The sequence below is a fragment of the Hyla sarda genome, chromosome 8 (assembly GCF_029499605.1).
Source record: "Hyla sarda isolate aHylSar1 chromosome 8, aHylSar1.hap1, whole genome shotgun sequence".
NCBI lineage: Eukaryota > Metazoa > Chordata > Amphibia > Anura > Hylidae > Hyla > Hyla sarda.
The window spans coordinates 69,976,119-70,000,231 of NC_079196.1; the positions used below are offsets into that span (position 1 = coordinate 69,976,119).

At 43.1% G+C, this 24,113-nt stretch overlaps 1 protein-coding gene across 1 annotated transcript in view; it reads right to left on the reverse strand.

The window, feature by feature from the left end:
* Positions 1 to 14,641: 14,641 nt before the first annotated feature.
* LOC130284698 (putative uncharacterized protein DDB_G0286901) overlaps positions 14,642 to 24,113 on the reverse strand; it is a 29,606-nt gene continuing 20,134 nt past the window's right edge. Inside the window, exons 3-8 of the mRNA XM_056535341.1 lie at positions 23,667 to 23,689; positions 21,764 to 21,787; positions 20,817 to 20,840; positions 19,968 to 19,988; positions 17,641 to 17,879; positions 14,642 to 14,805 (exon numbers count right to left, since the gene is read on the reverse strand). Coding sequence (XP_056391316.1) covers positions 17,665 to 17,879; positions 19,968 to 19,988; positions 20,817 to 20,840; positions 21,764 to 21,787; positions 23,667 to 23,679 — 297 coding nt within the window. The 5' untranslated portion in view covers positions 23,680 to 23,689 and the 3' untranslated portion in view covers positions 14,642 to 14,805; positions 17,641 to 17,664. The remainder of the gene's footprint in view (positions 14,806 to 17,640; positions 17,880 to 19,967; positions 19,989 to 20,816; positions 20,841 to 21,763; positions 21,788 to 23,666; positions 23,690 to 24,113) is intronic.

Consider the following 24,113-nt stretch of genomic DNA (forward strand, 5'->3'; position numbering starts at 1 on the left):
GGCTCCGGCTTCATTCTCCCACCCTTGACTGGACCACCGGGGAGATCAAGAACTGGGACTCTGCTTGCCATAAGAAATGCCTCTCCAACCCCCCAGTCCCGTCAGGCAAGCCTCAGTGCCTCCTCATGGCCCCCGTCCTGGTGACACACTGCCCCATGCCAAGCTTCACCCTCTGCCCTCCCTCCCCATTCCCACTCCTGCTGTACTGCCTGCCTTTGAGGAAACCCTCCATTCACTCCCGGTGTCCTCGTCCCAGGTAAAGCAGTTGTCGGACAAAAAAAGGGGGAGACCTAAGGGGGGGGTACTGTTACGCCGAGCGCTCCGGGTCCCTGCTCCTCCCCGTAGCGCTCACGGAGTCTCTCTCCCTGCAGCGCCCCGGTCAGTCCCGCTGACCGGGAGCGCTGCACTGACATGGCCGTCGGGGATGCGATTCGCACAGCGGGACGCGCCCGCTCGCGAATCGCATCCCAAGTCACTTACCCGTCCCGGTCCCCTGCTGTCATGTGCTGGCGCGCGTGGCTCCGCTCTCTAGGGCGCGCGCGCGCCAGCTCTCTGAGACTTAAAGGGCCAGTGCACCAATGATTGGTGCCTGGCCCAATTAGCTTAATTGGCTTCCACCTGCTCCCTGGCTATATCACATCACTTCCCCTGCACTCCCTTGCCGGATCTTGTTGCCTTGTGCCAGTGAAAGCGTTTAGTGTTGTCCAAAGCCTGTGTTACCTGATCTCCTGCTATTCCATCTTGACTACGAACCTTGCCGCTTGCCCCGACCTTCTGCTACGTCTGACCTTGCCTCTGCCTAGTCCTTCTGTCCCACGCCTTCTCAGCAGTCAGCGAGGTTGAGCCGTTGCTAGTGGATACGACCTGGTTGCTACTGCCGCAGCAAGACCATCCCGCTTTGCGGCGGGCTCTGGTGAACACCAGTAGCCTCTTAGAACCGGTCCACCAGCACGGTCCACTCCAATCCCTCGCTGACACAGTGGATCCACAACCTGTAAGCCGAATCGTGACACTGCACCCCTCAAAGTATCCAAAATGACATTCAAAAGGCTTGTTAACCCTTTAGGTGTTTCAAAGGAATAGCAGCAAATTGAAGGAGAAAATTCAAAATCTTAATTTTTTACACTGGCATGTTCTTGTAGACCCAGTTTTTGAATTTTTACAAGGGGTAAAAGGAGAGAAATCTTTCTTAAATGGGTAACCCAATTTCTCTTGAGTAAAGAAATACCTCATATGTGTATGTCAAGTGCTCTGTGGGTGCAGTAGAGGGCTCAGAAGGGAAGGAGCGACAGTGGGATTTTGGAGAGTGATCTTTTCTGAAAAAGTTTTTGGGGGCATGTCACATTTAAGAAGCCCCTATGGTGCCAGAACAGCAAAAAAAAAACACATGGCATACTATTTTGGAAACTACACCCCTCAAGGAACGTAACAAGGGGTACAGTGAGCCTTAACACCCCACAAGTGTTTGACAACTTTTCGTTAAATTTGGATGTGTTATTTTCACTAAAATGCTTTTTTTCCCCAAAATTTTCAATTTTTACAATGGGTAATAGGAGAAAATGCCCCCCAAAATGTATAACCCCATCTCTTCTGAGTATGGAAATACCACATGCGTGGATGTCAAGTGCTCTGCTGGCACACTACAATGCTCAGAAGAGAAGGAATCACATTTGGCTTTTGGAAAGCAAATTTTGCTGAAATGGTTTTTGGAGGGCATGTCGTATGTAGGAAGCCCCTATGGTGCCAGAACAGTAAAAAAAAAAACAAAAAAAAAAACTACATGGCATTCTATTTTGGAAACGACACCCCTCAAGGAACATAACAAGGGGTACAGTGAGCCTTAACACCCCACAGGTGTTTGACGACTTTTTGTTAAAGTTGGATGTGTAAATGAAAAAAAAAGTTTTTCACTAAAATGCTGTTTTTTCCCCAAATGTTACATTTTTACAAGGGGTAATAGTAGAAAATGACCCCCAAAATTTGTAACCCCATTTCTTCTGAGTATGGAAATACCCCATGTGTGGACGTCAAGTGCTCTGCTGGCGAGCTACAATGCTCAGAAGAGGAGGAGCACCATTGAGCTTTTGGAGAGTGAATTTGTTTGGAATGGAAGTCAGGGGCCCCCCGTGGTGCCAGAACAGTGGACCCCCTCCCACATGTGATCCCATCTTGGAAACTACACCCCTCATAGAATTTAATAAGGGGTGCAGTGAGTATTTACACCCCACTGGTGTTTGACAGATCTTTGGAACAGTGGGCTGTGCAAATGAAAAATTTCACTTTTCATTTTCACGGACCACTGTTCCAAAAATCTGTCAGACACCTGTGGGGCATTTACGCCCCACAGGTGTCTGACAGATTTTTGGAACAGTGGTCCGTGAAAATGAAAAATGACATTTTTCATTTGCACAGCCCACTGTTCCAAAGATCTGTCAAACGCCAGTGGGGTGTAAATACTCACTGAAATAATATCCAAACCCCACACCTAGACGCAGCTCCAGGTGGGGGTGCAAAATCCTATTTAAAGCACCCTCCCTAAAACTTCACTTTTATTTCAAATGCATATTAACCCCTTAAGGACTGAGCCCTTTTTCACCTTAAGGACTCGGCCATTTTTTTGCAAATCTGACCACTGTCACTTTAAACATTAATAACTCTGGAATGCTTTTAGTTATCATTCTGATTCCGAGATTGTTTTTTCGTGACATATTGTACTTTAACTTAGTGGTAAAAATTTTTGGTAACTTGCATCCTTTCTTGGTGTAAAATCCCAAAATTTGATGAAAAATTTGAAAATTTTGCATTTTTCTAACTTTGAAGCTCTCTGCTTGTAAGGAAAATGGATATTCCAAATAATTGTTTTTTTATTCACATATACAATATGTCTACTTTATATTTGCATCATAAAATTTAAGATGAGTTTTTACTTTTGGAAGACACCAGAGGGCTTCAAAGTTCCGCAGCAATTTTCCAATTTTTCACAAAATTTTGAAACTCGCTTTTTGTCAGGGACCAGTTCAGGTTTGAAGTGGATTTGAAGGGTCTTCATATTAGAAATACCCCATAAATGACCCCATTATAAAAACTGCACCCCCGAAAGTATTCAAAAGGAAATTCAGTAAGCGTTTTAACCCTTTACGTATTTCACAGGAATAGCAGCAAAGTGAAGGAGAAAATTCACAATCTTCATTTTTTACACTCGCATGTTCTTGTAGACGCAATTTTTTAATTTTTGCAAGGGGTAAAAAGGAGAAAATTTTTACTTGTATTTGAAACCCAATTTCTCACGAGTAAGCACATACCTCATATGTCTATGTAAAGTGTTCGGCGGGCGCAGTAGAGGGCTCAGAAGGGAAGGAGCGTCAAATGGTTTTTGGGGGGCATTTCACCTTTAGGAAGCCCCTATGGTGCTTGGTTTCCCTAAAGTTTTAAATTTTTAAAAAGGGTAATAGCAGAAAATACCCCCCAGAATTTGAAGCCCAATTTCTCCCGATTCAGAAAACACCCCATATGGGGGTGAAAAGTGCTCTATTGGCGCACTACAGGTCTCAGAAGAGAAGGAGTCACATTTGGCTTTTTGAAAGCAAATTTTGCTCTGGGGGCATGCCGCATTTAGGAAGCCCCTATGGTGCCAGGACAGCAAAAAAAAAAAAACACATGGCATACCATTTTGGAAACTAGAGCCCTCGGGGAATGTAACAAGGGGTTAAGTGAACCTTAATACCCCACAGGTGTTTCACGACTATTGCATATGTAAAAAAAAAAAAAAAAAAAAATTACCTAAAATGCTTCTTTTCCCAAAAACTTTACATTTTTAAAAAGGGTAAAAGCAGAAAATACCCCCCAAAATTTGAAGCCCAATTTCTCCCGAGTACGGCGATACCCCATATGTGACCCTTAACTGTTGCCTTGAAATACGACAGGGCTCCAAAGTGAGAGCGCCATGCGCATTTGAGGCCTAAATTAGGGATTGCATAGGGGTGGACATAGGGGTATTCTACGCCAGTGATTCCCAAACAGGGTGCCTCCAGCTGTTGTAAAACTCCCAGCATGCCTGGACAGTCAACGGCTGTCCGACAATACTGGGAGTTGTTGTATTGCAACAGCTGGAGGCTCCGTTTTGGAAACCGTGGCGTACCAGACGTTTTTCATTTTTATTGGGGAGGGGAGGGGGGCTGTGTAGGGGTATGTGTATATGTAGTGTTTTTTACTTTTTATTTTATTATTTGTGTTAGTGTAGTGTAGTGTTTTTAGGGTACAGTCGCACGGGCGGGGGTTCACAGTAGTTTCTCGCTGGCAGTTTGAGCTGTTGCAAAAAATTTGCTGCAGCTCAAACTTGCAGCCCGATACTTACTGTAATCTTCCGCCCATGTGAGTGTACCCTGTACATTCACATTGGGGGGGACATCCAGCTGTTGCAAAACTACAACTCCCAGCATGCGCTGACAGACTGTACATGCTGAGAGTTTTAGTTTTGCAACAGCTGTAGGCACACTGGTTATGTATCACAGAGTTTGTGACCTTACTCAGTGTTTCAAAACCAGTGTGCCCCCAGCTGTTGCAAAACTACAACTCCCAGCATGTACGGTGCATGGTGTAAGGTGACTGCTGGGAGTTGTAGTTTGCAACAGCTGGAGGCACACCGGTTAGTGAAACACTGAGTTAGGTAAAAAAAAAACTCTAAGTTTCACAACCAGTGTGCCTTCAGCTGTTGCAAAACTACAACTCTCAGCAGTCACCGACAGCCAACGGGCATGCTGGGAGTTGTAGTTATGCAACCAGCAGATGCACCACTACAACTCCCAGCATGCACTTTAGCTGTTTGTGCAAGCTGGGAGTTGTAGTTATACAACAGCTGAAGGTACACTTTTCCATAGAAAAAATGTGCCTCCAGCTGTTGCAAAACCATAAGTCCCAGCATGCCCATAAGGGAATGCTGGGAGTTGTGGTGGTCTGCCTCCTGCTGTTGCATAACTACAGCTCCCAGCATGCCGTTTTTGCATGCTGGGAGCTGTTGCTAAGCAACAGCAGGAGGGGCGGAGCGGGTGCGGGAGTGACACCCGCAGCACGCGCCCTGATTGGTCGGCTGGTAATCCGGCCGACGAATCAGGGCGATCGTGAGGTGGCAGAGACGGCCCCGAACAGCTAGTAATTCTGGGTCACCGGGTCACCGGAGACCCGATTGACCCGGAATCGCCGCAGATCGCTGGACTGAATTGTCCCCCTGAACGATTTCAGCAGGCATTCGGCTCCGGTCCCCAACTGGCTAGCGGTGGGGACCGGAATTCCCACGGGCGTATGGATACGCCCTGCGTCCTTAAGGACTCGGAATGCAGGGCGTATCCATACGCCCTGCGTCCTTAAGAGGTTAAAATGTATTTGGGGTAAACAGAACAGCTTTAAAAACCCAGCTGATCTTGTCCAACTGATATAATTATATTACTATTTGGTATTCCAAATCAAGTATCTCCTGTGCCTGCAGTGCTACAGGATCTATATTGTGGACACTCCGCTGTATCTTAAAACCAACCAAACAATGCCTCCCCTACATGTTTCGTGACAGCAGTCACGTCATCAGGGGTATATGAGGCACAAGACTGCTATCACGACTGCTGTCACGAAACATGTAGGGGAGGCATTGTTTGTTTGGTTTTACGATACAGCGGAGTGTCCACAATATAGATCCTGTAGCACTGCAGACACAGGAGATACATGATTTGGAATACCAAATAGTAATATAATTATATCAGTTGGACAAGATCAGCTGGGTTTTTAAAACTGTTCTGTTTACCCCAAATACATTTTAATATGCATTTGAAACAAAAGTGAAGTTTTAGGGAGGGTGCTTTAAATAGGGTTTTGCACCCCCACCTGGAGCTGCGTCTAGGTGTGGGGTTGGATATTATTTTGGTTTATAGTAGTTTATAGTTGTTTGTATAAATACTCACTGCACCCCTTATTAAATTCTGTGAGGGGTGTAGTTTCCAAAATGGGGTCACATGTGGGGGGGGTCCATTGTTCTGGCACCAGGGGGGCTTTGTAAACACACGAGTCTTTCAATTCCAGACAAAATTTCTCTTCAAAAGCCCAATGGCGCTCCTTCTCTTCTGAGCATTGCAGTGCACCTGCAGAGCTCTTTACATCCACATATGGGGTATGTTCTCACTCAGAAGAAATGGGGTTACAAATTTTGGGGGGCTTTTTTCCTATTTTCCTTTGTGAAAATGAAAAATTTAGGGTAACACCAGCATATTAGTGAAAATTATTTTTTTTCATTTTCCCATCCAACTTTAATGAAAATTCTTCAAACACCTGTGGGGTGTTAAAGCTCACTATACCCCTTGTTACGTTCCGGGAGGGGTGTAGTTTCCAAAATGGGGTCACATGTGGGTATTTAATTTTTTTGCGTTTATGTCAGAACCGCTGTAAAATCAGCCACCCCTGTGCAAATCACCAATTTAGGCCTCAAATGTACATAGTGCACTCTAACTTCTGAGCCTTGTTGTGCACCCGCAGAGCATTTTACACCCACATATGCGGTATTTCCATACTCAGTAGAAATTGCGTTAAACATTTTGGGGGTCTTTTTTTCCTTTTACCGCTTGTGAACATAAAAAGTATGGGGAAACACCAGCATGTTAGTGTAAAAATTTTTCCCTTTTTACACTAACAGGCTGTTGTAGCCACCAACTTTTCATAAAGGGTAAAAGGAGAAAAATCCCCAAAAATCTGTAGTGCAATTTCTCCCGAGTACGGAAATACCCCATATGTGACCCTAAACTGTTTCCTTGAAATACGACAGGGCTCCAAAGTGAGAGAGCGCCTTGCGCATTTGAGGACTAAATTAGGCATTGCATAGGGGTGGACATAGGGGTATTCTACGCCAGTGATTCCCAAACAGGGTGCCTCCAGCTGTTGCTAAACTCCCAGCATGCCTGGACAGTCAGTGGCTGTCCGGAAATGCTGGGAGTTGTTGTTTTGCAACAGCTGGAGGCTCCATTTTGGAAACACTGCCGTACGATGCGTTTTTCATTTTTATTGAGGGGGACAGTGTAAGAGGGTGTATATGTAGTGTTTTACCCTTTATTATGTGTTAGTGTAGTGTAGTGTTTTTAGGGTACATTCGCACTGGCGGAGGTGTACAGTGAGTTTCCCACTAGGAGTTTGTGCTGCGGCAAAAAATTTGCCGCACCTCAAACTTCATTCTCACGCCATTGGTCCTGCAACAATTTTCGACTCTGCCTTCTCATCCTCCACCATGTCCTCAGCCTCCACTGCACGGACAAGTCACAGTGCTCCTCCAGCATACCAAGTGTGCAGGGCACGGCGGTGTCACGCTGTTCTTCACCTGTTTTGCCTTGGCGAATGAAGTCACACAGGGGAAGAACTGCTCAAAGGGATTTGTCAAGAAATCAAATCATGGCTTTCTCGGTGACAACTGAAAATGGGAACCATGTTGACAGACAACGAGAAGAACATCTTGTCTGCGCTGCGTCAAGAAAGCCTGTTCCATGCGCCCTGCATGACACATGTGTTCAATTTGGTTCCTTAAAGGGGTACTCCGCTGCTAGCGTTTGGAACAAACTGTTCCGAACGTTGGAGCCGGCTTCAGCGGCTTCAGTTTGTTCCAACCGCTGAGCAGAGAAGTACCCCTTTAAAGGGGTATTCAAGGAATTTTTATTTATTTGACTGTGCTACAGGGGCTGTAAAGTTAGTGTTGTTCATAATATAGTGTCTGTACCTGTGTGTGACGGTTTTCTCACAATTCTTCTGTGATTTTCACTCCAATATTTATTTTTACCAGCATACAAAATGACTGTTGTCTCAGATTTTTCCCAGGTTGCAATGCGGCCGAGACCTGACTCACTAGTCAGCTGATGACAGGGAGTCTGTCTGCTTCAATGGGTGGAGTGATCGCTTTGTGGGAAAGAGATCAATCTGCAACTAATGCAACAGCTGTGGGCACCCTGATTGAAAACCACAGATCTTTGAATGGATGCAGCTCATTTATGTTTCAATGGGTGGAGTGACTGATGTGTGGGAGGGAGGAAAATGGAATTGTGGGATTTGTAGTCAAAAAAGAAAAGTCAAACAGGAAATACCAGTTCACAAAAAGCTAGCCACAGTATTATGGTAATCTCACAACATAGCCATTTAGCCCCAAGACAAGTGCAGATCCTTCCTAAGCATGTACATTACTGTCTGCCAGGTACGTGCTAAAATCACCTTATGGTGGATAATCCCTTTAAGTCTTTGTTGTATCTATTGTAATCTGCTACCTACTCTATCCTGAATTAGTCTTCAAAAGAGGAGGAATCCAGACTTTAAGAAATAGCTTATTTAATTAGCAAAAAAAGGTAAAATAGCATAAAAGGTCTACAAAGTAAATAAAATCAAGTATAAAGCAAAACCTCCCTTCAATGTCCTATACTTGGAAAATAATATAAGCATTAATAAACATATAACATGTAAACCTAGTATCTAAATCTAATGCTAATCTACTCCCATACAATTTGGCCACATTCACACCCATAACTCCACCCTTTGCTCCGGTATCATCTGGCCTTCTTTGTTACAGTCTCTCTAATCAACTCGCAGTAACCAGATATGGGTCAGTTCCTGAATACCGTTGCAGGATCTACATCTTCCTGCTGATGGCGTGCTTGCACCACGGATAAGTCAGTGGGAATCACACCTTGGTAGGCTGACATGATGTTTACTCCATTACAAATGCGAGTCCTTGGGATTCACACCTTCGTGGGCCAACAGGACGTTCACTCCATTATAGACCATTGTGTGCGACAACGCAGGGGCTGGTTTTGTCTCCTCCTGACAGGAGGCTCACTTTCCTCCTTATCATTCAGCATTGTTGTTTTATGGCTTTTACAACAGTATGAAACTGTGGTGTCCCAGTACTGTATTGCATACCATACCTTGTATGGTGGTCCCCAAAGTCAGAGTTACTACGTTCAGGTAGGGTCCCCCAGGTGGGACAGCCCTTAGTCGCCTTTTTCTTTTCTAATTTTGTAATATTTAAATGTATATATTTAATATAATGTATATTAGTATGCTTACCTTGGTAGCGTCGCGGGACCTTCGGTTATGGGACTAGGTTAATTCCTCTATAGTATGTTGGAGGACCTTTGGAGGTCCTTGGGTAACATGATTACCCATAGCTCTTTGTACAGAAGATTGACAGTTGTTATGGACCAATGAATTTAAGTCCAGCCCCTGCCCATATAAGGGAGCTGTAGCCAATGATCGCTCTCTTGGGTTGCTGCTCTCATGGATGCCAGACTATTAGGAGGGATCTTCGCAACTTACAAAGACAAGCTAGGCCAGAAGCCTGCCGGAATCAGCCTGAAACTAAAATCTCAATCCCCGCTAAAGCTAGCGTGATTACTGGACCGAATCTAAACCGCTAAATCCAGTGGATCAGCGCAACAATTACCTTCCTAAGCTCAAAAGACTCATGAGGTCCCAACCACTTGTCAATATCTAAGAGACTTTGCTTGTATAGAGACTGTGCCGGTTATAAAGCTTGCATAAAATCTTCAGTAAAAGTTTCGACTGTTTTCAGCAAATTCTCCGGTTGTGGACATTCAATTATTTCGTACCTCCCTATCACTTTTGGGAAGGGTGGCGGTAGGACAAGCATTGCATAGGACCCCTCACCCTGGCATCCCGCATAGAAAGGGTTAAACAGACCCCATTGAAGTACCGCACAGCCCATCTACACCCCATATACCCTACACCCCCAAGCTACCACAAAACCAAATGTTCAGGCTTATCAATACTGTTGCTCACAATAGGATCAAACAAGATGTTCATGCTCATTGATACTGCTGTGTACAATAGGGTCAAACAAGATGCTATTTACATTGCTATTTACAACCGGGTGAAAGCAGGTTCCCTCCTCATATCTTGTCTCCCCACCCTATCTGATTGTATCAGTCTAATGTTGACTTCCAACAGTCTTTCACCCATCTGCAAGACATCCTAAAAATGGCCAAGAAACTTTGCATGCACTTCAGCCCCTCGAACATCGCAAAGCACACCCTCCTTGAGCTGCAGCGTCAGAAAGGTATCCCCCAGCATAATCTGATATGCAACGTTTCCACCCATTGGAATTCCACCCTCATATGTTGGACTGGCAATACGAACAAAGAAAAGCCATCAACGATTACGTGAGGATCAAAGCGGAGAGGGGTACTCCCCTGTGTAACTTCAATGTCAACCAGTGGCAGCTCATACGTGACATCTTCCGTTTGCTCAGGCCCTTTGAGGAAGCCACATTATTTGTCAGTCGCCAGGATTACGGGATGAACAACGTCATTCCACTGCTTCATTTCCTACAACAGATGGTGGAAACAATGGCTGGTCAGGGCACTGGAGATTTGGCGCCTACATCTCACGGCCACATGAGTCCTGTGGGGGCTGAACTGGAAGAGGAGGAGGGGGAGGGCGACAGTGGAGCAAAGGCAATGTTTAGCAAAATGGGTGGTTTTGATACTCAGGTGACAGGAGAGGAGGATCAGGAGAAGCCAGAGGAGCTACAGGGTGATGAGGAAGATGAGACAGAGGACCTAGACACACCGTGGCAGCATGCAGTGGAGAGGGCGGCAGGGAGTCCCTCCGAGTCACTTGTACAAATGGCACGATGCATGCTCACTTGCACAGCGGGATGGCTTTTGGCTCTCCATCTTGTTGGACCCTTGCTCCCTTGCTACTGGCACAAAATGGGGGTCTTTTTTACACCCACTGAGAGGGAGAACAAACTGACCTACTACAAAGACATTCTACGTAGTCAGTTAGCCGATGTCTATCTGCACCATCGTCCATCCTCTTGCAGGTGTGACTGGAGGGGCCCTCTGCACTCACGTTCCACTGCCATGGTTGCTGGGGAGGGGTGGGGTGGCAGGAGCAGTACCAGCTCCATCAGCAGCAGCCTGAGTCTACAGTAGCTGATGAGTACCTTTCTTCACCTGAATAGTGAAGCAACTCTTCAGCAGCAGCAGGTAGACCTTAAGCAGGACCTGAACCAGCAGGTGGTGCCATACTTGGACTTGACCCTGCCAACCCCCATTTAAGATCCGCTGGACTTCTGGGCAGACAAACTGGATTTATGGCTGCAACTAGCAGAGTTTGCCCTTGAAAAGATGTTCTGCTTGGCCAGTAGTGTTGCATCAGAGCTGCGTTTAGTGTGGTGGGGCCATAATATCCCCAAGGAAAAGTCGCCTGTCCACCAAAAATGTGGAGAGACTGACCTTTGTCAAGATGAATCAGGCTTGGATGAGCCAGGATTTCCACCCACCAATGCCTAATGTATCAGACTAGATTATCAATGGTGCCGCACCAACAATCCGACAAAACAGACCGGTTTCTTCTGCCTACCTGCCTCAGCTACTATTCTGATCCTGCCACCCGCCTGATGCCACACATCTGATGCCAAGTGCTCCTTCTTTCACCCACCTTCATCAGCAGGTATTGGCATTGCCACCCACCTCCCCACTCTGTCACTTTCAGGACTCCTGATGCTGCTGCCACCTCCAGGCTCTGTCATTGTGCCACCATATGATCTCCTCATGCTGCTGCTGCCACCTCCAGGCTCAGTCATTGTGCAACCCTATGGTCTCATCATGCTGCTGCCACTTCCAGGCTCTGTTATTGTGCTAGCCTATGGTCTTGTCATGCTGCTGCCACCTCCAGGCTCTGTCATTGTGCCACCATATGGTCCACTCATACTGCTGCCACATCTAGTCTTTATCATAGTGCCACCCTATGGTCTCATCATGCTGCTGCCACCTCCAGGCTCTGTCATTGTGCCGCCATGTGGACTCCTTGTTATATTGATTTTGTGGTAATACAGTATTTTTTCAAAGCAAACGCTTCGTGCCCCTGGACACTCAGTCATGAGCATCGGGGGGTGCTGAGAGTCAGGGGCTGGGACAGGCGGTAGCTCGCCTCGCGGTGGACCGCCAGTTAGATTTTAAGATACAAGTACGAGCTTTTGCACTGCAGCAACTTATACACTGCAGCAATTATATACTATTGGAGCTGAAATTACAGTGGCTGCTGGCACCAGACTTGCCCTCTGTTAGGTTCGACCCCAAAAGGTTGAGATGTCTTCTGTCGGTGGATGTCCAATTAGTGCGTGGAAGGCTTGTAAGGGGCTTCAGTCACCCTACTTTCCTCCCAACGCCACCCTGCCACTCAAATCAAGACACAGACACAAGTGCTGTCTCTAAGCCGAGGGAAGTACAAGTCTGACCCTCTTCTCAAGTGTATTTTCCTATACACGTACATAGGGCATGCACAGTAAACTTTAAATTGTATGAAATAGAAGGAAATCATAAATCATTTGCGTAGTCAGCAGAAAGTTGGATACAAAAAAATACATAGCTAGCTGAAATATAATGAACCATTGTTTCAAGGACACATCTGTGATAGAAAAAGATAAAAGTTCTGTGTCCTGTAGCCTTGAATACAAAATACCCATTGTCTCAAATCCAATTATTCAGGAGTTATGTAGAAAAACAAAAGTCTTCTCAGACAAAAATGGAGTCTCCTCTACCCAATTCTATCACCCTCCAATGGGTCCTCAAAAAAGGATTTAAAGTTTGCTCATTCCAATTTCCAGGCTCTGTCATTGTGCAACCATGTAATCTCTTCAATTGTGACGCCATATGGTCTCCCGACCCTGCTGCCACATCCAGACTGTCGTTGTGCCGCTCTGTGGCCTACATAGGCTGCCGCCACCTCCAGGCTGTGTCATTGTGCCGCCATGTGATCTCCTCATGCTGCTGGCACAATAAACTTGTTAATCTCTTCAAAGTCTTCAATTGATATTTAAAAAAATCTCTTTAATCTCTTCAATTATGATGCTATATAGTCTCCCGACCCTGCTGCCACATCCAGACTCATTGTTCCGCTCTGCGACAGTGATTCTAATAGCAAAGCCTGTGATCTGCATGTCATACTGAATAGCAGTATTATTTGACTACCCCAGCACACTCCCTCTGTGTGTTACACCTAGGCAAAGTGTTCTACACCCCTGTGGAGGCTCTATGTAGCCCAGAAATAGCCGTTTTTAATAGATATTCACTGCGAATAAATTTGGATCGAACCAATTTTTTTCAGAAAATTCAGCGAATCGTCCGAATCAAATTTTTTAAAAATTCGCCCATCTCTAGAGGTGAACCATGTGACTTATCTGCCCAATAGGGACCCTCTAAATCTGCTCCTTATACAGTGTGGTTGGAGTTCAAGAGAGGAAAGAGATTCAGCTGAGGTACAGTTTGGAGAAAGTCTGAAGTGAGTGTTAGGTGATCTGAGGAAGCCTCAAGTATAATCCTCGCAACCACGCATCTGCTAAATCATAATCCCAGCACCCAGATGAATGTCAAGCCTAGCGGTAAGCACTAAAGTCTCGGGGATTCAATTCAAGTCAGTCAAGTCCCTAAAGCCATACAGCAAGTCAGTCATATACAGCACAATCAACCATAAGTCCCAGCAAGCCGATAAGCTTCTGAAGTTCATCATGCACCCCTCTTTATACCTATCTGAGGTGTAACAGATTTTACCATCTATCCTGCCTCAGTAAAGTCAGTTTTTCCATAACCTTGTGTCAGAGACTTATTGCCCCGTGCCTGGCCCAGGAGAAGCTGGCTCAACCTTGGGGGATGTATGGGTTAACCAAGCACTGGCATCACAAAAAGGTTACTTTGCACATATCCCTCACCCGACACCACACTTGCATCACTGACAGTGCACATGTTATCCCATGTTTAAACTTTCTGTCCTTTGGGTTTATCATTAATACTACATTCAATAATCACCATGGAGCACAGATAGATTCGGTTAGCGCTTAACCTAGTTGCTAGTTTGCCTATTGGCCGAGGATTTATAATACTAAACAATTATATCTTCTGCCATTGTGTTTATGTCATCTATTGAGATATCTAAACGACAAATTGGCCACCCCTTGCTCTGTCTATTCTACAGCCAGCCCAGTTTAGCTATTTCTACATTTTGCGGCTGTGCTCATTGTCTCTTATTCTTTGGATTATTTTACCTGTGCAATATCATAATTCTTCTGTTAGTTTCTTTTACTTTCAAAAAATAATGAGTTATAACCAAAAAAAGTGTGTTCACTGGCCTAACAACAACCAGCAGAGCAGTGAATGCAATTCAAGGCTTCAGTACGATACTGTATGTTCCGTAATATCCTTGCATGATGAATAATAAATCTGTTTACAAAGTGACTCAACGTTTTATTTTAGTTACCATCGATAAAATGTAATATAGTGCTCATAGGTGGATACACCCTTTAAATAGCTTAAATATAAACTAAAGAAAACTTTGATATGTCATAGCATTCTTTCCTGGCTCTAAACCACGTGACTGAAATAGTTATATAAGGCAAATCTATAGACTGTCTATAGAAAGTTGGGAGAGTGGAAAGAGTATTGCTCTTCCCACTCGTTCTACTGATCAGTCTGGGTCTGAGTACTCAGACCCTTACCTATCAACGCTTTTGACAAAAGTTGAATTTAATAACTAGTAGACTTTGAATACAAGAAAACAAATGTCTGACTTCTTAGAGTTCATTATACCATAAACAAGCCATAAAAGTGTGCAGTCAGACAAGCTTTATTTCAATACTTTAAAGTATGCAGTGCGCTTAATTCATTGTCATTCGCTTTGTTTAAAATGGGAGGCAAGTATAGTATGCAGATAAGGAACAATGCAAATTTGTGATCATGGTTATAGACAGGAATCATTCGTTCAATGTTCAGCTTCAGACTGTAAATGAAAAAAAAGGAAAAATAAAGTAAGTACACATTTAAACTGGATGTGAATTATTCGCAAAAGGAGATTAGGAAAAAAATAACACATGGGTTTTGTTTTTGTCCTTTTTTTTGTAGTGTTTTCCCTCCATTTAAAAATAATATAAGAATAAAATAAAAGCATGCACCCAAAAATGCTAAAGTGTTCGGAAAGTTGATAAAATACTGCAGAAGCACCAAGACACTTTGGGGTAAATTTATTAATGCTGTGCAATATCTTTACAGCGCTACTATAATTTTATGGGGTTTTTTGTTTGATTGTTTTTTTAATCAATTGCATCAGAATATTTTTTTTTATGTTTTCATATTTAAAAAAAATAAAAAACGGTTTTGAAATTGTTTAAACTTATATTCTGTTGTCACTAGGTGTCTCCCTACTTGTCAAACAGCCGTCCTTAGGGTCTATGCCAGTGTTTCCCAACCAAGGTGCCTCCAGCTGTTGCAAAGCCACAACTCCCAGGACATGCTGGGAGTTGTAGTTTTACAACAGCTGGAGGTACCCTGGTTGGGAAATACTGGTCTATACACTCCCAGCCCTGTCTGTTTTGGCGTCACATCAAACGGGTTTGCCAGAAGTTCATGCGGCTCCTGCTCTGTATTATATTTGGCACATTTAAAATTGTCTAACTTTTTATAACATCTATGCCTATATCTATGCCTAAATCCCACATGTCCGTCTGTAAAACCATGCGCATGGTTCATAGAAAGTTTATAAAGCAAAAAATGAGTGTATATTAGATGAAAATGTACCAAAATTCACCACATTTTAGGGCATTTTTCACCAAGGTTAATGCACAGAGACATTTTGTATACCTATCAATGTGTTTTTCCACCCTGAGATATATTACTGCAATATAAATGTTTTTTCCTGTAGGGCTTGCTTTGTCCATGTCTAAAATCTCTATTCATAGGAGATCTACATACCGTATAATATGCCAAATATTTTTTTTCTGTTTGTAGATATTTCTGTTCTAAACTTGTATTTGTGCCCTAGTTATTTACATTGGTGTCCCTGTACTTCACGTTGGTGCCCCTGTTGTTTACGTTGGTGTCCCTGTTGTTAACGTTGGTGCCCCTGTTGTTTACGTTGGTGCCCCTGTTGTTTACGTTGGTGCCCCTGTTGTTTACGTTGGCGTCCCTGTTGTTTACGTTGGTGCCCCTGTTGTTTATGCGGGTGCCCCTGTTGTTTACATTGGTGCCCCTGTTGTTTACGTTGGCGTCCCTGTTGTTTACGTTGGTGCCCCTGTTGTTTACGCGGGTGCCCCTGTTGTTTACGTTGGTGCCCCTGTTGTTTACGCGGGTGCCCCTGTTGTTTACGCGGGTGCCCCTGTTGTTTACGTTGGTGTCCCTGTTGTTTACGCGGGTGCCCCTGTTGTTTATTTAATTCCAACTCAAAACACTGTTTTTAATGAAAGGGGCCACTTCCTATGCTTATTCTTATCGCCTTGCCTGAATTATAGCAGGAATCAGTCAGCCCATGCTACTAAATATGTGAGCCCACTGATACAGGACACATTCAGCAAATGTTCTAAACAAATATAAAGACCCCCAGGGGTCAGCATAACAAGTAAGTGACAGCAATATCTACATATTGCAACTGAAAAATAGTTATGTTTTCTATTTAACAAGTTACAAATACATGTAATCTTTAATCATAGCAAAACCTCCTAAGGGTACGTTCGCTCATACAGCATCCTGCGCAGATTTGATGCGCAGGATTTGTAACTGCCGATTAGAAGCTGTGCTCAATCATTTAGTTTACATTGAAATCTGCAGCAGAAAATCCTGAGCATCAAATCCTGCGCATCAAATCTGCGTACGTGTGAACATACCCTAAGGGTGTATTTACATGTACAGTATCCTTAAACTACATGACTGAACACAGCTTCAATAGGCACAGAATACTGGACATCTGAATAGACCTTAAAGGGGTTCTCCGGTGCTTACACATCTTTTCCCCTATCCAAAGGATAGGGGATAAGATGCCTGATCGCGGGAGTCCCGCCGATGGGGACTCCCGGGATCTTCCACGCGGCACCCCGTTTGTAATCAGTCCCCGGAGCGTGTTCGCTCCGGGTCTGATTACAGGCGACCACCGGGCCGGCGGCGTGTGGCGTCACGCTCCGCCCCTCAATGCAAGCCTACGGGAGGGGGCGTGACAGCTCCGGGGACTGATTACAAATGGGGTGCCGTGTGCAAGAGGGGAAAAGATGTGTAAGCACCGGAGAACCCCTTTAAAGGTACGGTCACACATGCCATATTTTTCTGCATATTTTGCTGCGTATTTATTGCAGCTGATTTTGCTACCCATTGACTTCAATGGGTAGAAAAATACGCAGCAGCAAACATGCAGAAAAATAAGGCATGGTCCCATGTAGTGCTTACATATCATATCCAAAGCATAGGGGATAACATGTCTAATCACGGGTGGTCCGGCTGTTGGGACCACGATCTCTGGGCCAACGCTGCCCATGAACACAGATGCCTGGGGCTTCTGTGTTCGTGACATCACGCTATGCCCCCTCTATTCATATCTATGGGAGGGGGCATGACGGCTAGTACATAGCCATCACGCCTCCTCCCATAGACGTGAATGGAGGAGGCGTGGCGGCTGTAGGTTGCTCTGTGCACCGGATGATTTTAGATAGGGGATAACATGTCTAGGAGCAGAGTACACCTTTAAGGTGTAAACTTGTAAGGGCAATTCTTTTAGGAAGTGTAAAAATAAACAGATCAGGTCTTCCAATGGAATCATATTATTGCCATGGATGTTTCATGCTTTTGAACTCACCTTTGCTATGTTAACGCTTGCACACTAATATCTATATCCGCTGTTAAAACTAGGACGACCATTGCCATAGCCATTGTTCCAGCCATTGTTAGAGCCATTGTTCCAGCCATTGTTTGAGCCATTGTTCCAGCCATTATTCCAGTTGTTTGGATGTGTAGAAGTATGATGTGGTCTGTGGGGAGGTTGTGGTCTTACCCAATTACTGCTGTTATTAAAGGGGGGTTGAAATACTGGGCGTACTGTTGAATGAATAAAATAGTTTAATACTAAAATCATCACTGTATAACCTATGACACTATATTACACAGCATAAGGTCATTTGACAATAGGTATTCATTTACAGCATGGCTCTTTAGCAACATACTACAACCTTTAACTTTGTTAGGGGGGTTTTCCCATTAACAGAATTTATTACATCACCACAGGGTAAGGGATGGGTTTGTGATTGATGGAACCCCCCAGCAATCACAAGAACATCCCATGTCTTCCATTTGAATGGAGCAGTTTTAGGACATGGTAATTAGGACACGTCATAAGGGTTATTGGTAGGACAATCCCCATAATAGCAATACATGGTGACAATGTTAGTGTCTATGTTTGTGAAGAATCCACCATAATAATTTTTATGATACAAGATAGAGGATGATGTCTGGCACTTCACTATGGCTGCATGTAAATCCTGTGGATATGGATGTGAGAATGGGAATGAGCACTAGTGGCTCAGTGTGGAGGTGCAGATTATATCCAAGAAGCATTAAGCATTAACAAATTCCAAAAAGTAGAAAACAGAAGATCACACTCACCACTACAGCTCAGCGTCCTTTATTAAGACATGCATGGCAGGTACAGAAAATACAGACATGGGGGGGCACCTCCCTGGGACGGTGTCCGTTTCGTGCAGCAAGTGCACTTCGTCTAGCCAACGCGGGAGCGTTGGCTAGACGAAGTGCACTTGCTACACGAAACGGACACCATCCCATGGAGGTGCCCCGCGTCTGTATTTTCTCTACCTGCCGTGCATGTCTTAATAAAGGACCCTGAGCTGTAGTGGTGAGTGCGATCTTCTGTTTTCTACTTTTTGGAACTTGATAATAATTTTAATGCTACAGAGCCAATGCCTGAAAAACAGGATTACTATCAAGGACAAATAAATCACCCAGATACTGCGCTGTGACCCTCTCTCTTTCACTTAAGAGGAGACACGTTCATAAAACGTGTTGTGTTTGAGTCATAATAAATACTTTTGCATAACTTAACATCGTTTTTGGCAAAACTTCATCCTGAGGGTCACATTTCAGGATCCTCTCGGCATAAGAAGCCTCTAGGCACCTATGTATTCTTTTACAAAGCACTACACAGTGTCACTCTATGAGGAGCTCTGTCTTTTGTATCTTTCTTTCTATAAACTTTAGAAATTGGATTGACTTTTTACTCAGTTAAACTATTTCTCTATCCCTATTCCCTATACTTTTGCCTGATCTCGTTTTGTCTTTTGTTATCTCTTATTATATCACTGGATCGGGGAAGCTGGCAAACATTACATAACCAGATAATTATTGTTTTATTAGTTTACCTATAGCCTGGGGCATAGTGATATTTGTCTGTGTACTATGTTATTACTGAGATCAATACATAAATAGTATTCTGGAGCTCCTTAGCTGTTCCTAGTGGTGCCACAGGCGTCCAGCATGTTATTTTTAACATAAACATCTATTTAAAGTGTCCCTGACATTTACCAAGACTTTTGACATAGAGAGACCTGTCAAAGGTTTTGATAGGGGTCTGGGTGTTCAGACCTCCACTCATCATTACAGTGAGCTGGAGAAGCTTGTATTACTCCCTGGCATTCTGCTTTACTCCCTGGCATGCTGCAATCGCTGTCCAGTTGAATTAGACGGGTTCCATGATAAGTCTATTGAGCCTGTCTAGTGCAAATGGAGGGAGATCACAGCAAGCAGGTAAGTGAGTGCACAGCCTCACACTTGTCCTGGCCTTGTCTACAGATCGGTGGGGATCTCAGAACTAAGACCCCAACCAACCAAAACTTTTGTTAAATGATAGGTATCCTTTAAGGGATATAAATCTCTGAGTACTGTACACATACAATAAAGTAAGAGTTAAAACATAACAGAATTTTAAACCTATTTGGGTAACTTAATGTACTATAATGTTATATAATGTAGAGTCTGACACGAGTTTCCCCACAGCGTGAGTCACAATACATGTATATCCTGTCTTTTACTTTTAATTTACTTAGCAGTTTTAAGTAACAGTTTTGGTCATATAATCAATAGGCTTAGATAAGAAAGTCAAATTGAAGATCTTACCATTTACAGGTGATGTCCAACCTTAAAAAAGAATTAGAAAAGCAAAAATGATCATTATAATGAAAGAGTATTCCGAGAGAAAAAATGTATAAGCAAATGTATTTAGGTTAATGCCAAGAAGAAGAAAAACAAATACTTACTTTCCTTGCTCCCACTGCTCCACATGCTGTTCTCATGGAGCTCCAATCCTGCTACGCAGCACTTCTAAGGTCAGGGTCAGCATAAGGAGTTGACTGCTCATCCAATCAGTGCCTGAAGAAGAACATTGCTGCCACCACTGCCGACCCAATCCCGGAAGTGCTGCGCAACAGGACTGGGACTTCATAAGAACAACACCTGTGATTGCTGAGTTGTTATATATTTTTCTTCTATTTAAGCTACCTGAGCAAAGTTACCTATAAAGAATTTCCCTGGAATACCCCTTTAAGCCAAAATCAATATTCTATCCCGGTTTTTTTTTTTTTTATAGATAGATAGATAAACAGATAGATAGATAGATAGATAGATAGATAGAAGGCTTTCAGGGCATGCTGGGAGTTGGAGGCACCCTAGTTGGGAAAAACCCCTAGTGTAAGACGATTGTTACTATCATATCTCCCACTACTGTAAAAACCTATGGGGTAGTCACACAAAGACAGAAAAGCAGTCAAAGTCAGAACATTTTTGCTGCCGAAACAACTCAATTTACATGTTGGTAACAGGTTTAAAATCTGCAGAAATTTCAGGAACAAATCAGCAAACTCCCCCTTAATGACGCCTCGTATCCTCCCATATAACTGATAAGTGACTCATTCACATTATAAGAAACTAAGAAACAATAAACTTTCATTTGAGAAATAGATCTCTCACCTGAAACAATGTTTGGAACATTACCTTTAAAAAAAAAAAAAAACAATGTTAATAAAATATCAATTTATTTGTAACATGTTGTATATTATATCATAGGCTTAGAGTTAGTCACACAATCTTGACAAGTCTGTTATTTTCTGGAAGTAACAGACAGGTAAATATCACATAAATGACCATATTTGTTGTGTTCCAAAGAGACAGTAAACCTATGCCCACACATGTTTTTTGGTCAGGATTTTATTCTGGATTTTGCCCTGTATTTTTAACCAATATACTTTGTGTGAACATAACCTACAAATTCTTCACTAACCTTACTGATTCTGTTTCCTAAATTTTGCTGACCTCCCCTAAGATCTCTAAACACTCAGCCTACAGACATTGGAAGATGACTAGGGAAATGTTACCATGTGAGCATCAGGGGAAATGAGTATAGAAAAATAAATGTGCGCACAAATCTGCTTTCTTTGTTTACTTAATACTGGAAATCCTCTTTAATTGTTATACAGTATCTTTAAAGAAAACTATTGTGCAGGACAATGTATACCCTATCCAAAGGGTAGGGGATAAGTGTCTGATCGTGGGGGGTCTGACCGCTGGGATCCCCCATGAATTCCTGCATGGAACCTCTGTTCTCCCCAGGAATGGGGCATGTCAACCTCTATACGAAGTGGTGGCCAACATGCCCCCTCAATGTATCTCTATGGGAGATCCGGAGAAACAGCGCCTCTGCTGACATGTCAAGAACTGCTGTGGTGAACGCTGTATGTTAAATTTGGTGCAACCCACTAGACGTGTCTTTACTTTAACCCACCCTTGGCTGAGAGATGATCTGATCACTATAGAGAACTATATAACTATTCCTACTCATCTATGTTTAGTCAATCGCTTCTGTTTTAGAAAAAGGAACATGTTAAAGATACCAGGAGTAACAAGTAGCAGTAACTAACCCAAAAATGATCCTGCTGAATTACCTAGAAAAAAATAGAGAAACAGATGGAAAGTAATCAGTATATGAATAGAATATCCATGTATAAAGATATTAGCCAGAGAAAGGTAATAAAGCAGATATCATTCATATTTGTAATCTATAGCAAAGACTTTTCTAACATTGTTTATTTTGAGTGTTACATTAACTTTCATCTTAGTAAATGACTGCTATAACTACAGTTACTATAGAGGATCCCGAGAGAGCGTCAGAAAAGTGTCTATGTCGTGGTGATCCCGGACCTCGGGCCTGCAGCTGTTTACCCGCGGTGAGTGCACGCTACCTCTTTTTCATTGTATCCTCAGAAAAGTGTGTTTGCTAGTGGTGCTAGCTGGATCATGGAGGTGAACAACCACAGACCATGATGTAAAATAACCAAGGACCTTTATTAAATAATACAGTACAGACAACGCATTTCTTGTTTGACCTGACAAAGAAAAGTGGAATTTAGTATTTCTAATTTTTCGTTCTCTCGTTTGGACCCCGACAGGTACATGCCATTTATTATTAATGTACGCTGGGCAACACTTTTTTGACAAATTTGTGTTCGCAGGTTTAGCTCCAAAAAAGGGATTGTAGGTTAAAAAAAACTTGTGTTACATGCCTAAATGAGTGCCAAAGAAAATGTCTTATTAATAGATAGTTGGTGAGATAACCAAAATCTGTCTAAGTCTAAATAGACCATGCGGACTAGACAGTCTAGGGCTATGTTCACACTCCCAGAATGTCCACACAGAAAATCTCAGTGTGGACATTCTGCAGACTGTAATGTCGGCGCTAGGACCACTGAAATGCGCCATATTATAGACGGCAATGCATTCTTCTGGGGAGTGCCAAAAGAGCTTGTTCTTCTTACGGACACCTGAATCAGAATTTCTGCCCCAGAAACATCAGGTGCGGAAATTCTGCTGTGTGCATGATGCAGCAGAATCCCATTGAAATCAAGGGGACTCTGCTGCTGCACAATCTTAGTATGAAAATCCAACACAAAATTCTGACATGTAAATAAAGCCTAAAAATGGACCAGATTTTCAAAGGAGAACTGTAGCGCAATATAGCTTAGTTATAGATCACAGGGGGTCCGACTGCTGGGGCCCCACGGGATCTACTCTACGGGGCCACGGCAGTCTGCAGGAAGCGCCGTGTCGTCTCAAGCAGGAAGCTGTGGCCGACACACCCCCTTCATGTATCTCTAGGGGATACATGGAGGGGGCGTGATGGCCACCACATTAAGCGAAGACGGAACACCCCTTTTTAGTATAATGCCACGGCCCCGTACAGGAGATGAGGGATAAGTTATATCGCACTACAGTTCTTTAACAGTGGCTAAGCTGTTTAAAAATCTAGCACATATTTAGGCTTGGTTCCCACATTTTGGTCAGTTTTGGGTGTTTTTTCTTTTTAGCCAAAAGCAGTGGAACCATTACAGAAAAAAAACTTCAATGGAAAGATTTGCATCTTTTTCTATGTTGCGGACACACTGCTGGTTTTGTCAGAAAAGACTTACCAAATTACAGACCACTGTGTGTGAGACTGTCTAGTCTAAGTCTGCCACTTCTGTTAGATGGCTTCATTTCAACCAAAAATGTATGATAAAAAGCGTCGACTTTTTGGCACATTTGAACGATACCCTGCTTTATTGAAGCCAAGTCCCCATATAATATGTGGTGCAAAAGCGTCTAAAATATATTTAAAAATGTGGTGAAAATACAAGGTTTTTTACGTAAATTACACCAAATTTTTGGTTCAGGATAATTTAATTATCTTTCCCAGTGCATTTTTTTCTAAAGAAAAATGCTGATTAGAAGGATTTATAAGATAGAAAAAGTCAATAAGTCAAAAAGTCTGGTAAGAAAATAACCAACCGATATAAGACATGGTGGAGCACCTGTAAAAGGGGAAAAAAAAGGATTTGTTAGTGTATTTTGATATACTTAAGTAACAATAATACATCATATTTAAAGGAATGAATGCAAATCTCCACAATTTATTCTGCATGATTAAATCTTTTAGTTGGGTTTTCAATTGGGACACAAGGAATGTAGGGTAAAGAGGACATCTTTAGGGCGTCTTCACTCTAAATCCCAGATCTGCATGGATGAATCATTGCTATTTACACATTATCGTAAAAAAAAGTATTTAACTATATCCGAATATTCATAATGGTAATTTATCACGGTTTTAAATGATTGTATCCAATATTGTGTGAAAACCTGCGAAAGGACTCTACGATTTGTGTTCTGGTGTGAAAAAGGGATTTTCTGTAAAGTAACAGTTTAGCTATATCTGGTAGAACTGTTTCTAAGAAAACT